This window comes from Myotis myotis, unplaced genomic scaffold (assembly GCF_014108235.1).
Source record: "Myotis myotis isolate mMyoMyo1 unplaced genomic scaffold, mMyoMyo1.p scaffold_m19_p_6, whole genome shotgun sequence".
Taxonomy (NCBI): domain Eukaryota; kingdom Metazoa; phylum Chordata; class Mammalia; order Chiroptera; family Vespertilionidae; genus Myotis; species Myotis myotis.
The window spans coordinates 72,746,702-72,763,970 of NW_023416368.1; the positions used below are offsets into that span (position 1 = coordinate 72,746,702).

The following is a 17,269-nucleotide window of genomic DNA, read 5'->3' on the forward strand; positions in this document are numbered from 1 at the left end:
TAACACCAAAAATTGTGAAGATAGTGGGTAAAATACCTAATTTAATATGAGAATATCTTCTTAATAGTTAATTTACATCCTTGCATTATTTTTATAAAATAAATGATTTTTGAAACAGTTTAAATAAGTTTAGTAACTTATTTAGAAAATTATCAGTGTTTTAGTAGCCTCTTTAATCTATTCCCATAGATTTTGACTTTTATTACTAAGCTACAGAACCTCCCAACATAAGTAAGTATTCAGCACATCCAAAGTTAAAATAAAAACTAAGCTAGCCTTTAATTTAAAACAGAAGCAATTTATCACTAAGAAAAAAAATTCAAGCATCATAAAAATAGGCATAATTATGTGGTAAACAAAAAGAAAGCATTTCTTTCAAAAATGATCAATCCAGATTTAAATCACAAGTGAAAACTACTTTCTGGTTGAGTTCATTCAGATGAGCTTAGTTATAAACTTTTTTTCAAAGATAAGGACATAAGTTTGCTGGGACTACTAAAATGTAGAAAAGAGATTATAAATAAAATGAGCAAGTTTTAAAGTATTTTCATTTCCTCTTATACTAAATCATTAAAAATCAATAAACATAATTTATTTTAAACATTACTAATTAATAGAATTTTACTCACTTCCATAGTACTTTCACTATGACAAGACAATGAGAGAACGACAAGATGATACTGATGATTTATATCTATTTAGAGGTTAAGAGGTTGAGCTATTTAATTAATACTGTAATTCTGTTGCATCTGGAAGCCTGAGTGAGGAATGTCATTGTTGGTAATACATTTTGACTAAAGATTGGCTATTTAGATAATTTATTAATTCTCTCAATTGGATTTTCATTTAGAAATTCAAGTCTCATAAAGACTTGTTTTTAGATATGTTTTATATCATTGTGAAGTCCCTTTTAAAAATAATGAAACAAATCTTGGTAAAGAATGCTAGAAAAACCAATGATTCTCCTATGTTTGAGAATATTTTCACAACTCTAGTATATGTACTTTTTAAGGATTAATGTAGATTCCATAGAGCAGATTCTATTCCACCAAACATTCTCAGATTTATAGCTTAAATTTACACTGGTATAATAGCTGTTAAAATTTCTATAATCTACATTCAGTTCAGCAAGTAAATGATCTCTTTGCTTTCTAATATTTGCCTACTTATTGATTACATAGTGGTTAGAAAAAAATTAAAAGTAGGTGAAATATTCACCAGTTAAAATTTATGCTAATAAGCACCTCTGACAAAAAAAAAAATATATATATATATATGAGAAAAAACCACAGCCATCCTCCATCTGTAACCAATGGAAACAATAAGATTTGAAGAATATTTATTGATTTTTAAGTATACTTATTCTTTATAAGGGAAGCACAAACTATACCAGCGTTGTGAACACTAAATTTTGGATTATAAATTCTCACTTAACGACTTGTATTTTTAGAATAAACTGACAATTTTTGACTTAAAATAAACTGATGCATCTTGATTGATAACCTCTCTTATAACTATAACTCATTATTTTATTTTATACTGCCCTTCTTTTCCTAATATCAAATTTGACTGTGATGATAACTGTATCTTGATTTTCCAGGTTTTAATAAAGAACAACTCTGGTTGAAAGAAACATTTCATGATACAAATATAACTAGCATAAAAAGAACAATTAAGGTGATTATGTTTAGAGATATTCGAGTTGAACTTACCCTTGCCACAGAAGTTCATCATTAGCGAGGTCCTGCCAAACACATGAAGCTAAGCAGAGGTCAGTTGCATTCAGGTAGGACAAGATGGTAAAGCTTAGCTCAGGAGGCAACATTTCCAAATTAATGAATCCTTCCTGTTCTTTAGATTTCCTTGCTTTCAAGAGATGATATATATCAATGCCTCCTTGGACTTGTTTACGATGACTGCTGTTAGAAATGCTGCTGGCAGCCATTCTCCTGGTCTGCTCTCTGCTGAGGTAGCCTTGTTCACTATAGCCTTCCTGCTGTAGCTGCTGGTTTCTGGCCACTCTCCACAGACCCTGACCCATCTGCAAGCCTGGGAGAAAGCCAAAATGTAAAAAGGTTAAATTGAAATGGGAACCTGCGTTTCCCAGTGGTACAACAACTCTGACATGAAGCATTCATTTATCAGAATTAGCATTCCTCATGAAAGCATATTAAGGAGTAATATATTACAAAGAATAGCTGGTACATCATACGTAGAAAACTTGGACAGAGAAAGTTTCAGAAATATTTGGTTTGATTATCACCTTTATCCCAGTTTGCTAACTACTTTTAAAGTCCACAGGTGACATAATAATTTTTCACATGGTGAGATTTAAAAGTTACTGGTGTCCTAAAGACTCTTACAAATTATAATTATGTGGACTTATGGGCCAGTATTAAATAGAGCTCTGATCAGAGCACAGGACTTGAGTTAAAAGGCCTCTAGACCCTGCTTTTTATCACAAATCAGGCTAAGCTAAGCTAGCCCCTTTTAACCAAACTCCCAGATGCATAACAGCTGTGAAACAGGCTTTTAGTTTAATTCTTGCCAGTCTACATTTATGTTGTAGACTGTAATAAAATGTAACATAGGCCCTGAAGTCTAATTCAGAAACCTTATAAATTAGACACCTAGAACGCCATGATAAATAGCTCAATAATGACTATTTGGTTTTGTTGTTGCTTTAAGTAAAAATAATGTAGACTAATTTTCCAGTTCTTTTCCATATAGGCGTATGGATTCCTCAGAGATAACTGGAAAAGGCAGACAAGAGTGTGCTCGTCTCCTCCACGCCACCCACTGACCTCCAACCAGAGCACTTCCACATTTATCTGTTGCAAATATTGGACTTCATCGTATATAAACATATAGAAAATTAATGGCCCGGACTTTACATTTGATCTTAGCTTTAAAATAAGTAACTTTTCCTAGGCAAATAAATTCATTACGAAAAATGAAATCAGAAAGAGCTCTTAACTAATATAAGTAGTTATTTTCATGATCTCTTTTCCTAACAAAATATTCTTGTTTTATAAACCCAAGTTGATTACTAGAATGTATGCATATTTCAAAGTTTGGGGGAAAATTGATTTTTGTATAAAATCATTAAACTAAATTTCATAGCATAACCAGACCTTAAAATATGGGTTTGTTTTAATTAGCTGTTTACAATAATGACTAACAAAAGATAACAAAAGCAAAAACAAAACCAAGAAATAAAATCCACGGGTGGCCAGAACTTATGAAAATTATCAGGAACAATTTGAAAATTGAGTAGGATTTCAAAAGATGTCAACGATATTTTTTTCAATATCTATAAATACATGACTCATGTGTACATTTACGGAATTACTGGCTATTATTTGGATAATAGCCATTATAACAGATCACTTATTGATGAAAACAAAAAAAGAATCCAGCATAATTTTTCACTCTTCCTTCTTACAGTGAACTGTTTACACTTACAGGAGCTTAAATTATTAAGGGATGGGGATACAAAGAGAAGAAACCTATTAATGATTTTAAAATGTGAGGAAATTTGTTTTTGCAAAGAAACCACAAAAGATAATCTTTCCTCCCTACAACACAAAGCACAAGAATTGTAGCAGTTCCTCTATTTGTGATTAAGCTACAGTGATTACATTCTTATTTTTATTATAGAATCTTAAGACAACCCACAGATTGGGAGAAAATCTTTGCAAAACACTTATTTGATAAAGGACTGGTATCCAAAATATACAAAGAACTCTTAAAAGTCAACAACAAAATAAACAAATAACCCACTTAAAAATGAGCAAAAGATCTCAAGCCACCTTACCAAAAAAAAAGATATACAGATAGCGAATATGCATATGAAAAGAGGCTCAACATCACATATTTAGGCAATCACAAATCAAAACAACAAAGAGATAACTACTATTACACATCTACTAGAATGACTGAAATCCAAAATAATGACAACACCAAATGCTGGCAAGTATGTGGGAATGCAAAATGGCACAGTCACTTTACAACAGTGGTTCTCAACCTTGGCTGCACATTAGAATCACCTGGGAATCTTTTTAAAATCCTGATTTCTGGGCCTCATCCTTCGGAAATTCTGTTTCTTTGTTATGGGGTGGGGCCACAACATTAGTAACAAAGAAACAGAATTTCTGGAGGATGAGGCCCAGAAATCAGGATTTTAAAAAGATTCCCAGGTGATTCTAATGTGCAGCCAAGGTTGAGAACCACTGCTTTAGAAGGTAATATGGTTGTTTCTTAGAAAACTAAACATGCTTTTACCGTATATGTTTATAGCAGCTCTAGTCATAATTACCAAAACTTGTAAGGAACCAAGATGTCCTTCAATAGGTGAATGGATAAACTATGGTACATCCAAACTATGAAATATTTACTACAAAAAAGAAATGCGCTATCGAGCCATAAAATGACATGCATGAAACTTAAATGCATACAACTAAGTGAAAGAAACCAATCTAAAAAGTCATATGTAACATGACTTTAATTATGACATCCTGGAAAAGACAAAACAAAAATAAAATAACAGAAAAATACAGAATATCAACATAAATCTGTAAGGAATTTTAAGTTCACCCAATGGATAATTTAATTTTGATACATATTTAACATTTTGAGATTATAAAGAAAGGTATTATTTTCATCATGGCTATTTCTGCATTAATCTTAGAAAGAAAATATCTAGAAATCACATTGATTGCTAAAGCTCATGTAGCCTGTCATTTTAGATACTTAAACGTATTTGTCTCTTTACCTTAGCACAACTAAAGGTAAAAAAATCGAACATGGTAACTATGGTATTTGAAGTCTCAAGGTTGAAGGCATTTAGTATCAGTTTCTGTGTATTTCCCTACAGCATCTTTCCAGTGGCATATGGTTAAGCAGCTGCTGTTCCTCTCAGGGATGCTGCTAGGAAACACAGACTCAGGGTGATTTCCCCAGGCTCTGGACTTTAATGGGGATCACTAAAGTTGAGCGCTGAATGTGATTCAGAAAGCATCCGGCAGGTAGAAAGAGGTAAAGGCAGCAGCTGGTTCTTAAATAAAAAGTAAAAAAAAAAACCACACACAAAAAAACTTGATGGGGAGAGGGAAAGTTTTAAGCTGATGTACACATAATTCAGACAAAGAAAACGGCATTTTCTATTCTCCTACTGTTAAATAATACTGCAAATTGCCCTTTTGGGACTCCATTTTTCTTTTAAAGCAGCTGTTGATACTGGGCAAGAACACAGTACAATAAACCACTTGAGGAAGATTAATATCATAAGTTTATCCGATAGAGAAAAGAAAGGGTGTTTATAGTGTTCCACCCCACTCCCAATCTTCATTAGGGTGACAGGGATGTGGAATGTGAATGGAACTCCCAGAAAAGTGATAAAACTCTCAAAAAGACATGATATCCATTGCAGACATTGTGAAGCAAGTCATGGATGGAGTGGTGTTTTGGACTCTGAAGTCCAACAGAGGAGTTTAAATCCTCACTCCACTGGTTATTACTTACAGGACCTTGGGGGACTTACTTGATTATTCTAAACTTTAGTTTCTTCATATATAATGTAAAAAAATAATACTTAGAGCCTAAAAGGCTGTTGTATTAGGTGAGATAATGCATATAAAGTTTCATTCCACGGCTAATAGCCACTAAGATGTTATCTATTACTTTGTTTTGACAAAATAATATTTTCACAAAGTAAAAATCATGAGTACTTTGGTAAAATATATTTAATGATGCTTAATTGTCCTCGTGTTCTGTACACCAAATAATCTCATTTGTTCATGTTGACACTTGCTTAGCATGGTAAGATTTATTTACATAATTCTTCATCCTCTATCTGATATTTTAGACATGGTTATTTGTTCCCTTCATAAAAGCAATTTTTTTATATCAATGACTACATTTTAAAAAACCACCAAAACCTAAAAAACAAAATCCTGCCTTATGTTTCACAAAACATTTTTGAACTTCAGCATGCCTTATGGTGGTGTCAATAGAAATGGCATGAAACAGGGCCTTATGTTATCATTAGTAAGCTTCAACATTTGGCTCTAAAAGAGAGAGAAAATATGATAGTTTCATGCTGAGTTCTTACATGGTTTCAAACTCTTAAAATTTGTCATTTGTGTCAATTACTTGGTCAAAAAACTAAGCTGCATAGTGGAATCACTGACTAGGCAAAGAGTTTCAAACTAAATAAAAATTAAACACAAAAATAAATTAAATACTTTTGGTGTAAATATGGATTTTGTGATGAAATCACCTATTATTTGTTGACTCAAAAAAGAGATATTTCTTTCTTGAAAACAATACTTACTCTTATAAGAACACTAGAGGCCCCGTGCATGAAATTTCATGCATGGGGGGGGGGGGAGGGTCCGTCAGCCCGGCCTGTGCCCTCTTGCAGTCTGGGACCCCTGAGGGAATGTCTGACTACCAGCTTAGGCCCACTCCCTGGACCCCTTCGCTCCTTACCACCTGCCTGCAGCAGAGGCGGAGAGGCTCTCGCCACCACCACTGCACTCACCAGCTGTGAGCCCAGCTTCTGGTTGAGCAACGCTCCAGGGGGCAGCTCCTGCGTTGAGCATCTGCCCCCTGGGGTCAGTGTGCAGTTTTGCTGTTTGGTCAATTTACTTATTAGGGTTTTATTATATTGGGTAATTAGTCTATTTCATGTTAAGATAAAAAAAAAACAGTCAATTCTTATAGTTCTGTAAAATCACTGCAAACATGGAATTAGCAAATATTGAACCACTGCTCCTAGAAGAAATATGGGGTTAGGTTCCTGTGAGCCTTTAGACACATTTTTACCAGCTGATCAATATATAATTTTGTTTTGTGTCTTTCTATTGATTCACTACCACAGAACACACCAATTCTGAAAGAAGCTTATCTAATGGGCATTTCCTCTGTAGAGCACTACCACAGCCGTCTGAAACGTAGGAACACTAGACAGCTCTGCAGCATTACACTTGGGAGCCATTTTAAATCACAAAGTCATCAACAAATGGCATAAATGGGAAAAATGTGGCACTGTATTAACCACAAAAAAGATTTGTTTACAACATGAGAACTAAAGCAGGCAGAGTGTTCGTTGCCTTATTCAAACTTAGCTGGAAATGTGTGCCTCCACAGATGCAAATTTTTGCAGCTCTGCAAATGTCCAAGAATGACTGGAAAAGTGTCAAGAAAATTGATTTGGGGATAAAAATATTTACTGAGTAGACAAATTCACTAATACAAAATCTGCAAATAATGAGAACTGTAAATTAATAGTATTCTAGATGGCCCATGCATTTTTCTTCCAAGTGTGAATATATTTTGTTAAAGTTTATCATCTTCAGAAGATCTATAAAATTATGAAACCAAAAATATTTCTAAATGTGGAACCAATGATATTTCTAAATGTGGAAATAGTATTTCATTATTTATTATCTGATAGAAATAAGCAAAAGTTTCATAATTACTTACGTTACAGAGGAGAAATTATGTTAACAAAAATCCTCTAGAGTCTAGAAGATATCAAATTTGAAATTTTTCTTTTCAGAGGACAAAAGAAGCTATGTGGCGGGGGAAAAAAATCAAGGCATATTTTCTTATTTTTCACACTGGTGATAAAATCGATACTTATAAACAAAGATTTAGATACTCTAGTAAGTTTAAATTCTTCATAGAGTATGGTTAACCCAAATATAATAAAACTTGGAACTCCCTTTTAAATTGGATGAAGTATCATATGAAGCAATGGCCAAATAAATATTATTCAGGAATTTGTATTTTCCTGGAATTATGCAAACATGGCTATCAATTTAATCTTGATTGTTTTAATACAGTGGTCAAACAATGCTCCCGCTGTCTCAGAACTTGGTTTTATACTGCTTGGTTTAAAGGTCAAATATTCGTGCTCAATTCTGTACTAATCACAAATGCACTCCAGGAGTGGACAGGAGATTCAAAAACCTGGCACTAAAGGCTACTGAACAGGGACTGGTAACCAAATTAAGTGACCTAGAGTACTCAGTGGTGCTATGGATAAATGTCATATCAGCTAAATGACAGAGGGGTATTTTCATTTATTTAAATTTTATATTTTGGTACTATCGTATCTTGTACTTCAGATTTAACTTTCTATTCCAAAGTCCTATGTGCCGTGGCCTAGTAGCTAGGTTGACATAAATGGATATTAACATGATTTTAGGACTGATTCCAGCATTTTTCAAAAATAAAGTCTTTGGAAAATATTTACCAAGAAGAGTGCATACAGTTTCTTACTTCAAGATCCGTTTATGGAGCAAACAGCCACTAACACCTCCAAAGGATCTGTCGTACCGTCAACATTTTAGGCACGGTACATGTAGTGTTATTATGCATCATTGATAATTTTCCTTCTAAAACAGCTCTTTTGGTATTACATAACTTAATTTTAATATTCTGAGCTCTAAAATTATTTCAATTCATTCATAGTTTTAGAAATAGGTTTTAAACCAGAATTAAGATAAATATAAATGGTAGGGTACCATCTCATGAACATGATTTATGACATAAGGCAGCGATTTTCAACTGGTGTGCCACAAGAATTTTTAAAACATGCAATACCTGACTATTCAGTCAGGAGTGCTGACCTCTTTTCCCTTAGATTGTAAAATTTAAAAAATGACAACAGCCAATACAACAATAGTTGTCTGGTGTGAATGAATGAAAATCATACCTTTTTCTTTTTTTTAACAGATCCGCAATATATATTTTTTGGTGTGCTGCAGAATTTTAGTAGTTTATGTGTGCCATGAGATGAAAACAGTTGAAAATGGCAGACATAAGGTATCAATTGGACAGCAGATAGAAGAAAGAATGTTCTAAATCACTTTTGAAAAAATCTTATGGTCAACTTTTGTCTTGTTAGAAATAGAAGACTGAGCCCTAGCTGGTTTGGCTTAGTGGATATAGCATCAGTCTGTGGACTAAAGGGTCCTGGGTTTGATTCCGGTCAAGGACACATACCCGAGTTGTGGTCTCAATCCCCAGTAGGGGATGTGCAGGAGGCAGCTGATCAATGATTCTCTCTCATCACTGATGTTTCTATCTCTCTCCCTCTCCCTTCCTCTCTGAAATCAATAAAAATACATGTATTTTTTAAAAAGATGTAAGATTGAGCACATATAATTATCACTTTTCCCTTCTATTAAAATGAGAGAAAAGGAATAAAAATTGTAAAAACTAATCCTGTGAGAGAAAGGAAAACAGGATGTTAAGTGGACATGAAATTTCAACAGATTTCTGTAATGTGAGAGTGGAAGGGGAGTGCTTACTCATGAACCCATGAAGAGGAAGGCGGAGAAAAGTCTGGAAGAGCAGAGAGAAAAGTACATTACAGAACCCTCAAGAGGCTTTTAGGGGTCCAAAACACAGTTTAAAGACGGTAGTAATTCAGAGCAAAATGAGGAACAAAAAAACAGGATTAACATCTCTGGGTCACTGTTACCTTACTTACACAATAATGAAAAAAAAAATTCCTCTTTACAATTTCTTGTGAGAATTAAATGTGCACACATGGAACAATAGACCACAATTTAGCCACCAACACACATACATCATGTGTCTAGAATGCTTACACATCTATTTCAACCCCTTTTCTTACCTAAGTAAAATGAAGAGGCAGACAGTTTCACTAAAGAAATTGAATGACCATAGAGAAAAGACTCCCCTCCTCTCCTACTCGCATTTACAAGTGGCCCAACATAATGGCTATCAGACCAGAGCAAAGGCAACCCTATGCAGATGCATACATCTATAGATTAACTTTTTATTGTCTTAAAGATCCAATGTTCAATCCTTAAAGTGCAGCTGAGATACATAACAATCACCTGGTTTATTTTTCCTGATTTCACCCAGTGACTCTTCAATCAAAATTAAATTTAATCTTAATCTAATAGACATAGTTATAAAATCATATACTTTACATATGACATATTTTGAGAGTTTGAGTAGAGTAGGAATCCACTGAAACTCTGCTATATAGGAATATGGTAGAAAGGTACATCTTTCTCCCAACTTTCCCCTTTGCAATCCACTTGGGATCCCCCCACCCCTTCATTCCCTAAGGCAGTGGTTCTCAAGCTTCTGGTCCTTTTAAATACAGTTCCTCATGTTGTGATCCAACCATAAAATTATTTTCGTTGCTACTTCATAACTGTAATGTTGCTACTGTTATGAATGGTAATGTAAATATCTGATATGCAGGATGGTCTTAGGCGACCCCTGTGAAAGGGTCGTTTGACTGCCAAAGGGGTTGCGACTCACAGGTTGAGAACCGCAGCTAAGGGCTACCAAGAAACTCTTTCTTAAATACAGAATATGAATGTCCAAAGCTTTTATTCTTAACCACCAAACCACATGCCTTGAGTTGTTAGAGCCCACAGATGGCAAAGGCAACCTACCATCTGTTTCTTCATCACTGGCTCGCATCTTTTACCTCTGTCACTGCTTATTAGCTCCATTCTTTCCCAGCTGTGCTTCTCTTTTAGGCTACTGTTCTTGTGGAAAGCACAGAGGCTTTGATGTGAAAACAAGTCTGGTTCAAACTCCAACATAGAATCCGATGAGCCTGTAGTTTGTGGTCCTCATTTGCCACATCAGTAAAATAATGGCTAATTCTGACCCAATGGATACTTAGAGAACCTACCCACAGTAGATAGTTTACAATAAGAGGTAGTTTTGTAGCCACCCCTCATGCCCTTTTAATGATAACACTTATTTTGTTTTTTCCCATTTCAGAGTACACTTGATTATTTTGGACTTAATTACCTGAGTAGTCATATCCTGGTTCTAAATTTCATTAATTTAGGATTTGTGAAATTTGGAGAGATTCCATTTACCTTTGGTAGGAGAAGAAAATAACTAGTGAATATATAATGTAGAAGGTAACTTTGCTTAGATTGATATATAAACACAAAGTTTAGCAAATAAGGTCAGTGATAACAAAGATAGCGTTTTGGTGTTAAGTACTAACATATTTAATCGCTATTGATATGTTAATGTCTGACAGAGAAATGGTTAGAAGTGTTCTTGATACTGTTACTCTGGAGGGCGAATTTAAAATTGGAGCTCCAATTATGCCATATAGTGTGTGACTGTAAATACTTCAAACAAGATTTCTGAGCTTCTATTTCCCATAAAAGAGGGGAATTCACTCCTATCTATTTTATAGGGTTGCTAATGAGCCTTAACTAACATACCATCTATAAAAGCCTCTTTTAATTGGGAAAGCTGTATGTAGGTCCTACCTCACTTTCTTTTTTCCTAATGCAAACATCTGAGAAAACGCTATACCTATTTTTTTGGACACGATTATGGATGTCATTTTCTCTTTTTAAAAAAAGTTTTAGTCTAAACGAATTTGTTGCAAGCAGCATAAAGGAACTTCCACCTAGAAGGCAGTATACATTAGATTAATTACCAACAACTATATCAGTTAGTTTTTAAGAACAATAATACTTTTCTATTGACTTTCAGTAGATGGCTGTATTTCTAAAAGGGATGGTGTTTTGGACTGACTGCATTTGTAATGCCTTGCCTTTTTTTCAAAAGGGCAGAGCATCTACAAAAGAATAAGATAGAAATTATTTATTAATAGCGATTGGAATATCTAATATACAGCCTGTATTTAAAATATTAAGCGGTTTTAGTCAAAACATGTCCTTGTGACAGACATCAAATAAAGCACTCTTCTATAAGAAAAGGCTAACTGTACTAAGGCTTTTAGTAATTCCATTACACTAAGCATTCAAATGGCACATGCTGTGGAGACAACTATAAGTAATAAAGAATGGTTTATACCCTATGCAGGTAGAGAATACACAATGGGTATTCAGATGGGTAAAGTATAAAGGAGGCTGAAGGTCTTAAAAAAGCATTCTGCTTTAAATACTCTTGTTTGAAGCAAAATGATTCCGTAAGTCTCTTCCTGAGCAAACAACGTTAAATTACTGGTTTGCAATGATTGACATGAAAAATCTCATTTAAATACTCATTATAAATGGTTAGTTTTCCTCGATATTTCTTAAGTGTCTACATAGTGGAATTTATAAATAAGAAATTTCCTACCTCAGAGATAGAGATCTAAAATATGTACCAAAAGAGTTATCTCTCAAATGCAATTTATATTAATATTTAAAGATCAAGGATGTTCACTTATTTGTATCTTTTTGACAATTTTCATTTTTTTTCCTAGTAGAAAGAAGTAACAACTATACTTTCGTTTTTAAAAATCTTTAAGTGATATTATGATATTACTCAATGGCATAGGAACATAGGAGATTCTGTGAGAAAGTATTTTCTAGGTGACGTTTAGAATCAATTTGGCAGCCCAGCATTTACTTCCCTACTTCCAAAAGAACAGACCACCAAAGTAGTTTAGAAAAGTCTGAGTAGAGAATTTAAAAAAAAAAAAAAAGGAAAGGAAAGAAAAAACCTGATAACCAATCACACCTCTAAAATTGAAAGGCAACAACTGTAGAGAAATGAAGGAAGGGTCCGTCCACAAGGAGGTCTTTCTAAGGAGAAAAGGGAAATAGCTAAGTACTAAGAGGTCACAGGGTACATTAAACACATAAAAAAACCCAGTCATTAAATTTAAAGATCTGGTCCTGCAAGAGCAGTTTTTGTTCCTAAAAGGCATACCAGTTGTACTTGTTTTAATTCACAAAGATTTACAATATTACTTTGTTTTCTGGAGGTTTTTTCCTGTTCTTTAATTTGATTCTATAATGAGTGTTACCAAATGGCATCTGAACAAATGTAAAAATTAAGATGTGTCATTTAAATGTAACCCAAAAGCTGAGAACTGCGTGCCTATTTAATTTCTTCAGCTTTTTTTTTTCCAAAAAATGTTCCACTGTCTGTTTTAACTTTTAAATAAATTTATCATACTTCTCACCAGCATTATTTGTAATTACACTGGTTCTTCCTTGACTACACTATTTACTCAACCCAATTATAATCAGCAGCTGCATATCCCAACTCACCTCCTCAGGACATACCACACCCCATGCCCACCAACCACAATGGCCATTCCTATGAGAGTTGTGGAATTAAATACAAAACCAAGACTATAACTCTTACTGAATTACTTTTATACAAACCAAACAATATATTAAATAAAATAAATATCAAAGGAAGTCCCAAATAGGAGGAAAATCAGAAATGAGATGAGAAACATCTAATAATAAAGATTCCAACACAAAACATGGTTTTGATTCAGGCTCCTTCTTTAACTAGTTGTGAGTACTGCGCAAGTTACTTAAATTTCAAAGTCTCAGTTTCCTCACCTGTAATACAAGGATTTTGAACTTGGTGATCCCTAAGGTCTCTTTTAGCTATCAAATTCTATGATTCTATAAAAATAAAATGAGAAGACATTCTTTTAGAAGGTAAAATGCAGAGGTGATGGAGACAGATGCATGTATGTGTGTTTGAGTGTATTTAGCATCTGCCCTTCCCATCTCTCTTTTCCATGTTCATGACTTCTACAAATCACTATTCAGCAAGAGCCCAGGGGCTTGTTCTCCAAGCATGACTCACTTGCTAAAATCTTGCTCCTTCTTTCAATCAGTTTATGAAATGCTGTGCGACCTATTCTTGAAGAATATGCAAACTGCTGATTACAGAGCTAAACTCCCTAAATCTGCTGCTTAAATTTGAAACCACAAATATCTTTTCTCATCTTTATATCATAAAAGTATTTGCCCCAAATATGATGTAATCTTACTCAAGTTAGGACATTTTAGTTTTAGTGTGGAATCTATGTCAATAAATTTGTCAGAATAACAAAATAATGAGAAAAAAATAAAGAAATGGGGAACATAAATTTTTAGAAGATGTATGATATTAATGTTGTTTTAAAATTTTAAGTAAAATACTTCAATGAAAAAGTATCATGGGTTAGATGTATATTTCACAGACTTTCAATATTAATTTAAAAAATTTTTTTTTATTGCTTAAAGTATTACAAAGAGTATTGCATATGTCTCCCATCCCCCCCCCCCTTGACTTTCCCCCAGCCTCCCTCCCCAGTGTCTTGTCAATATTAATTATTTTGATGCATTATCACAGGCCAACCAAGGCATTAGTCTGTTTCCAAATTTGAATGAAGATATAGAAAAACATAGTGTACACAGCAGTTGGCTCATCAATGAACTATAAAATCATAAATCTGAATGACTAATTTCAATGTACTATGATAAAAAAGGTCATCTCTTGGCAATTCAATGTTTTAGTTTACACAAAGCACAACACACACACAAAACATTCCCTATTAAACTGATCATACATAATAAATTACAATTCATGTTTTAGCTTATCTAGAAGTTATTACCTTAAGATATTGTATGGGTGAAAGTACATCAACTGTGTTACTTTTGTAAGCATCTGTTTAAAATTTTGCAACCATCTAAGGGCCCCAAACTCCTATAAATGAAGTATGTTAACCTGATAGGGAGCCCCAATTTAAAAGCCAAATTTACAATCTGAGAATTGACACAATCAGGCTGGTATTAAGCCCCTGAGGGATAAGAGATAAACTTGAGTAATACTTTACTTACAGATAAGGATTTACAACATCTTTCAAACTTGGAAGAAGCATAGACATTTTTACAGTGGGTCACAGCCAAAATCGTGTCACAAGAAAACTTGAAGTCTATACCTTTAATTTCTGATAAACTTATATGGCTCCCTGACAAAAGCTATGCTGGTAAGGTACATCCAGGTAATGCTGGAAAAGGTGGTACCTGCCACCTAATAGTGCTTAAAAACAGGCATACAAGATAAAGTTCCACTCTAGGACATACCTCTCCCCAATCCCTTTTTGATCTCATACCACCATAAAGGCTTCCACTGATGTGCCTGCTTTCTACACCAGAAGGCTTCCCTCTACCTTTTCTTTCCTCCTTAAAAGCTAACTTTGCTCATGTTTGTTTTGATACAATTTCAGCCACATAAAATGGCAATGAGTAAGGAATACACAATCTCCAGCTGTGATATGCTCTGCTCACAGTACCTTAAAAAACACAAGCATTCCTCAGACACACATCATCCCTCAGGCAGTTCCCCAAGCAAAATAATGAGCCTCTCTTCAAATAATTAGTAGGGGGGAAAAAGGAGAAAAAACAAAAAAACAAAAACACACACACCAAAACACTTTTCCATGAGATAAGGCTTGTGTAAGTTTGTTTATTTCTTTACAGTCTGACATTCCTCCTTGTCTGACTCATTTCTGCTCAGTTATTCCTATCTATTACCTCCTAAAATTTATCAGGCGGAATATCTCTTAGGCAGCCTCTAAGATGGCCCCCAAAGATCCTTGCATCCTGGGACTTAAGCCCTTGTGTAATCCTCTCCAGGTAGATTTTGGGTTGAATTATTTACTCACTTCCAACAAACACCATGGCAGTAGTGATGGGGTAAACTTCTGAGATCAGGTTATAAAAGACTATAGAGAGCCTTTGGGACTCCGTTAGATTGAAGCCAGCTGCTATGTTGCGAGGCAGCCCTGTGGGGAAGCCCCTGTGGTGGAAAGTCAGGCCTGCCAATACAAGGCGAGAGCACTGGGAAGTGGATCCTTCTCCCCCGCAGTGGAATCTCCAGGTGACATCTCAGCCCCCATGTACAGCTTGACCACAACTGCAGGAAAGACCATGAGTCAGAGGTGCTCTGCTGAGCGTGTCATGAATTTCTGACCCACAGAAACTTTGATATAATAAATCCTTGTTATTTCAAGCAGCTAAATTTGGGGGCAATTTGTTACTCAGCAAGGGGTAACTAAGGAAGGATCTAATCAGACAAACTGTCAAGTTAACTGGATAAAGATGGGAAGTTTCCTACTCAACCTGAAAAAATAGAAAAAAAACCTGTATTCTTCATTCTCCTCAATTTTGCAAACCATTTTCTTGGGCGGGGGGATTAGGGGACTTCTACCTCAGAAATAAGGTTACCAAACGCCAAACATTAAAAGAGGGAGAAGAAAAACTGAAATGGAAAACACAAATTAGCTCCACCTTGCAATAGTAAACATCATGATATACTGATTTAGACAGAAACACCTGGGATCCTTTAAAATCTAAATTCCACTGGTTAAAACAAGCATGCACAATTACTAAATTACTAAACCTAAACAAAACATAAACAGAACCCAAAAATAAAACAACGAAAACCTTCAATGGCTGAGGATTAGGAATCATTTATGCTACTCCATCCAATTAATAATATGTCATTGAGCATCCACCATATAAGAAACTAAAGCCCAGTCACAGAGACTCAAACAAAAGAGGGCAAACGAAGAAGCTTTCAAATTTATAACCAAAGTTTGATAACTGAAGCAACTGGCAATCTATCGTGACTTTAACTGTATTTGCATTCATATTACTGAAAAGTATGTAAAGAACCGAAAACTGTGCTTAGGCATAAAAAAAAAAAAGCCACAACAAAAAAAAAACCACACGACGGAAACAAAACCTACTTTGCTCGAAAAGCAACACTTGGGTTAGAAAAGGACAATCATCGCCTCTTCTCGGCTTTATTTCAGGATGAAGTTGGGTCACTACGTCGGGTCCCAGGCTGACCTTAATGGCCTAGAAAACCCCAGAACACACCTATTCCCGCCTGCTGACACCGCCTTATTCCCCACTTTAATAAGCCGTCACCGCTGTCACTCAAGAAGCTTTGCACTGTCATTGGTCCCAAAGTCTCGCTGGTTGGCAAGTTTCTACTAACTAGCGAGCACCAGTTATCTTCATTTCCGAGGAGAAAAGTGGGGGAGTGGAGGGGAAAAGAAGCAGGAGCCCTGAAATATCTAGGCTGACGCTGGTACCTGAGCGACCTGCGATCCCCACCGCCGCCGCGACGACTCGGCCTCTTGACGGGGGCTTTTAGCCAAACAGAAAAGAGCTCAGCCGGGAACTGGTGCCCAGGCCATTGGAGAAGCCGGTTCAGACGTTCCCGGTTCACGCCGGTGAGGGTGAGGGCGGCGAGAACCCCAGAAACAGCCTCAGCTTCCTCCAAACGGAGCGCACCTCCAGCTGCAGCAGCGAGGGCTGCCGACAGCCCGAGGTTTGACGTTTCCTATTGTTGCCGGAAGTGACGTGTGAGGTCTGAGGCTTAAAGCAAAAGCATTTTTATCTCCGTTGTGGACGATTCTTTACAGATTCCCCGTTTCTCACTTCGCCTCCCGAGCCACTCCGAGCATCAAAACTGGGGACAGTTT

General features: G+C 35.4%; 1 protein-coding gene across 2 annotated transcripts in view; it reads right to left on the reverse strand.

The window, feature by feature from the left end:
- FBXO8 (F-box protein 8) overlaps window positions 1-17,119 on the reverse strand; it is a 40,036-nt gene extending 22,917 nt beyond the window's left edge. The window contains exons 1-2 of one of the 2 annotated variants that reach the window (XM_036312692.1): window positions 16,877-17,119; window positions 1,713-2,049 (exon numbers count right to left, since the gene is read on the reverse strand). In XM_036312692.1, coding sequence (XP_036168585.1) covers window positions 1,713-2,041 — 329 coding nt within the window. In that variant the 5' untranslated portion in view covers window positions 2,042-2,049; window positions 16,877-17,119. Of the gene's footprint in view, window positions 1-1,712; window positions 2,050-16,525; window positions 16,807-16,876 lie in introns of those variants that run through there. The other variant, XM_036312693.1, reaches the window with a different exon arrangement.
- Between the last annotated feature and the right edge of the window lie 150 nt (window positions 17,120-17,269).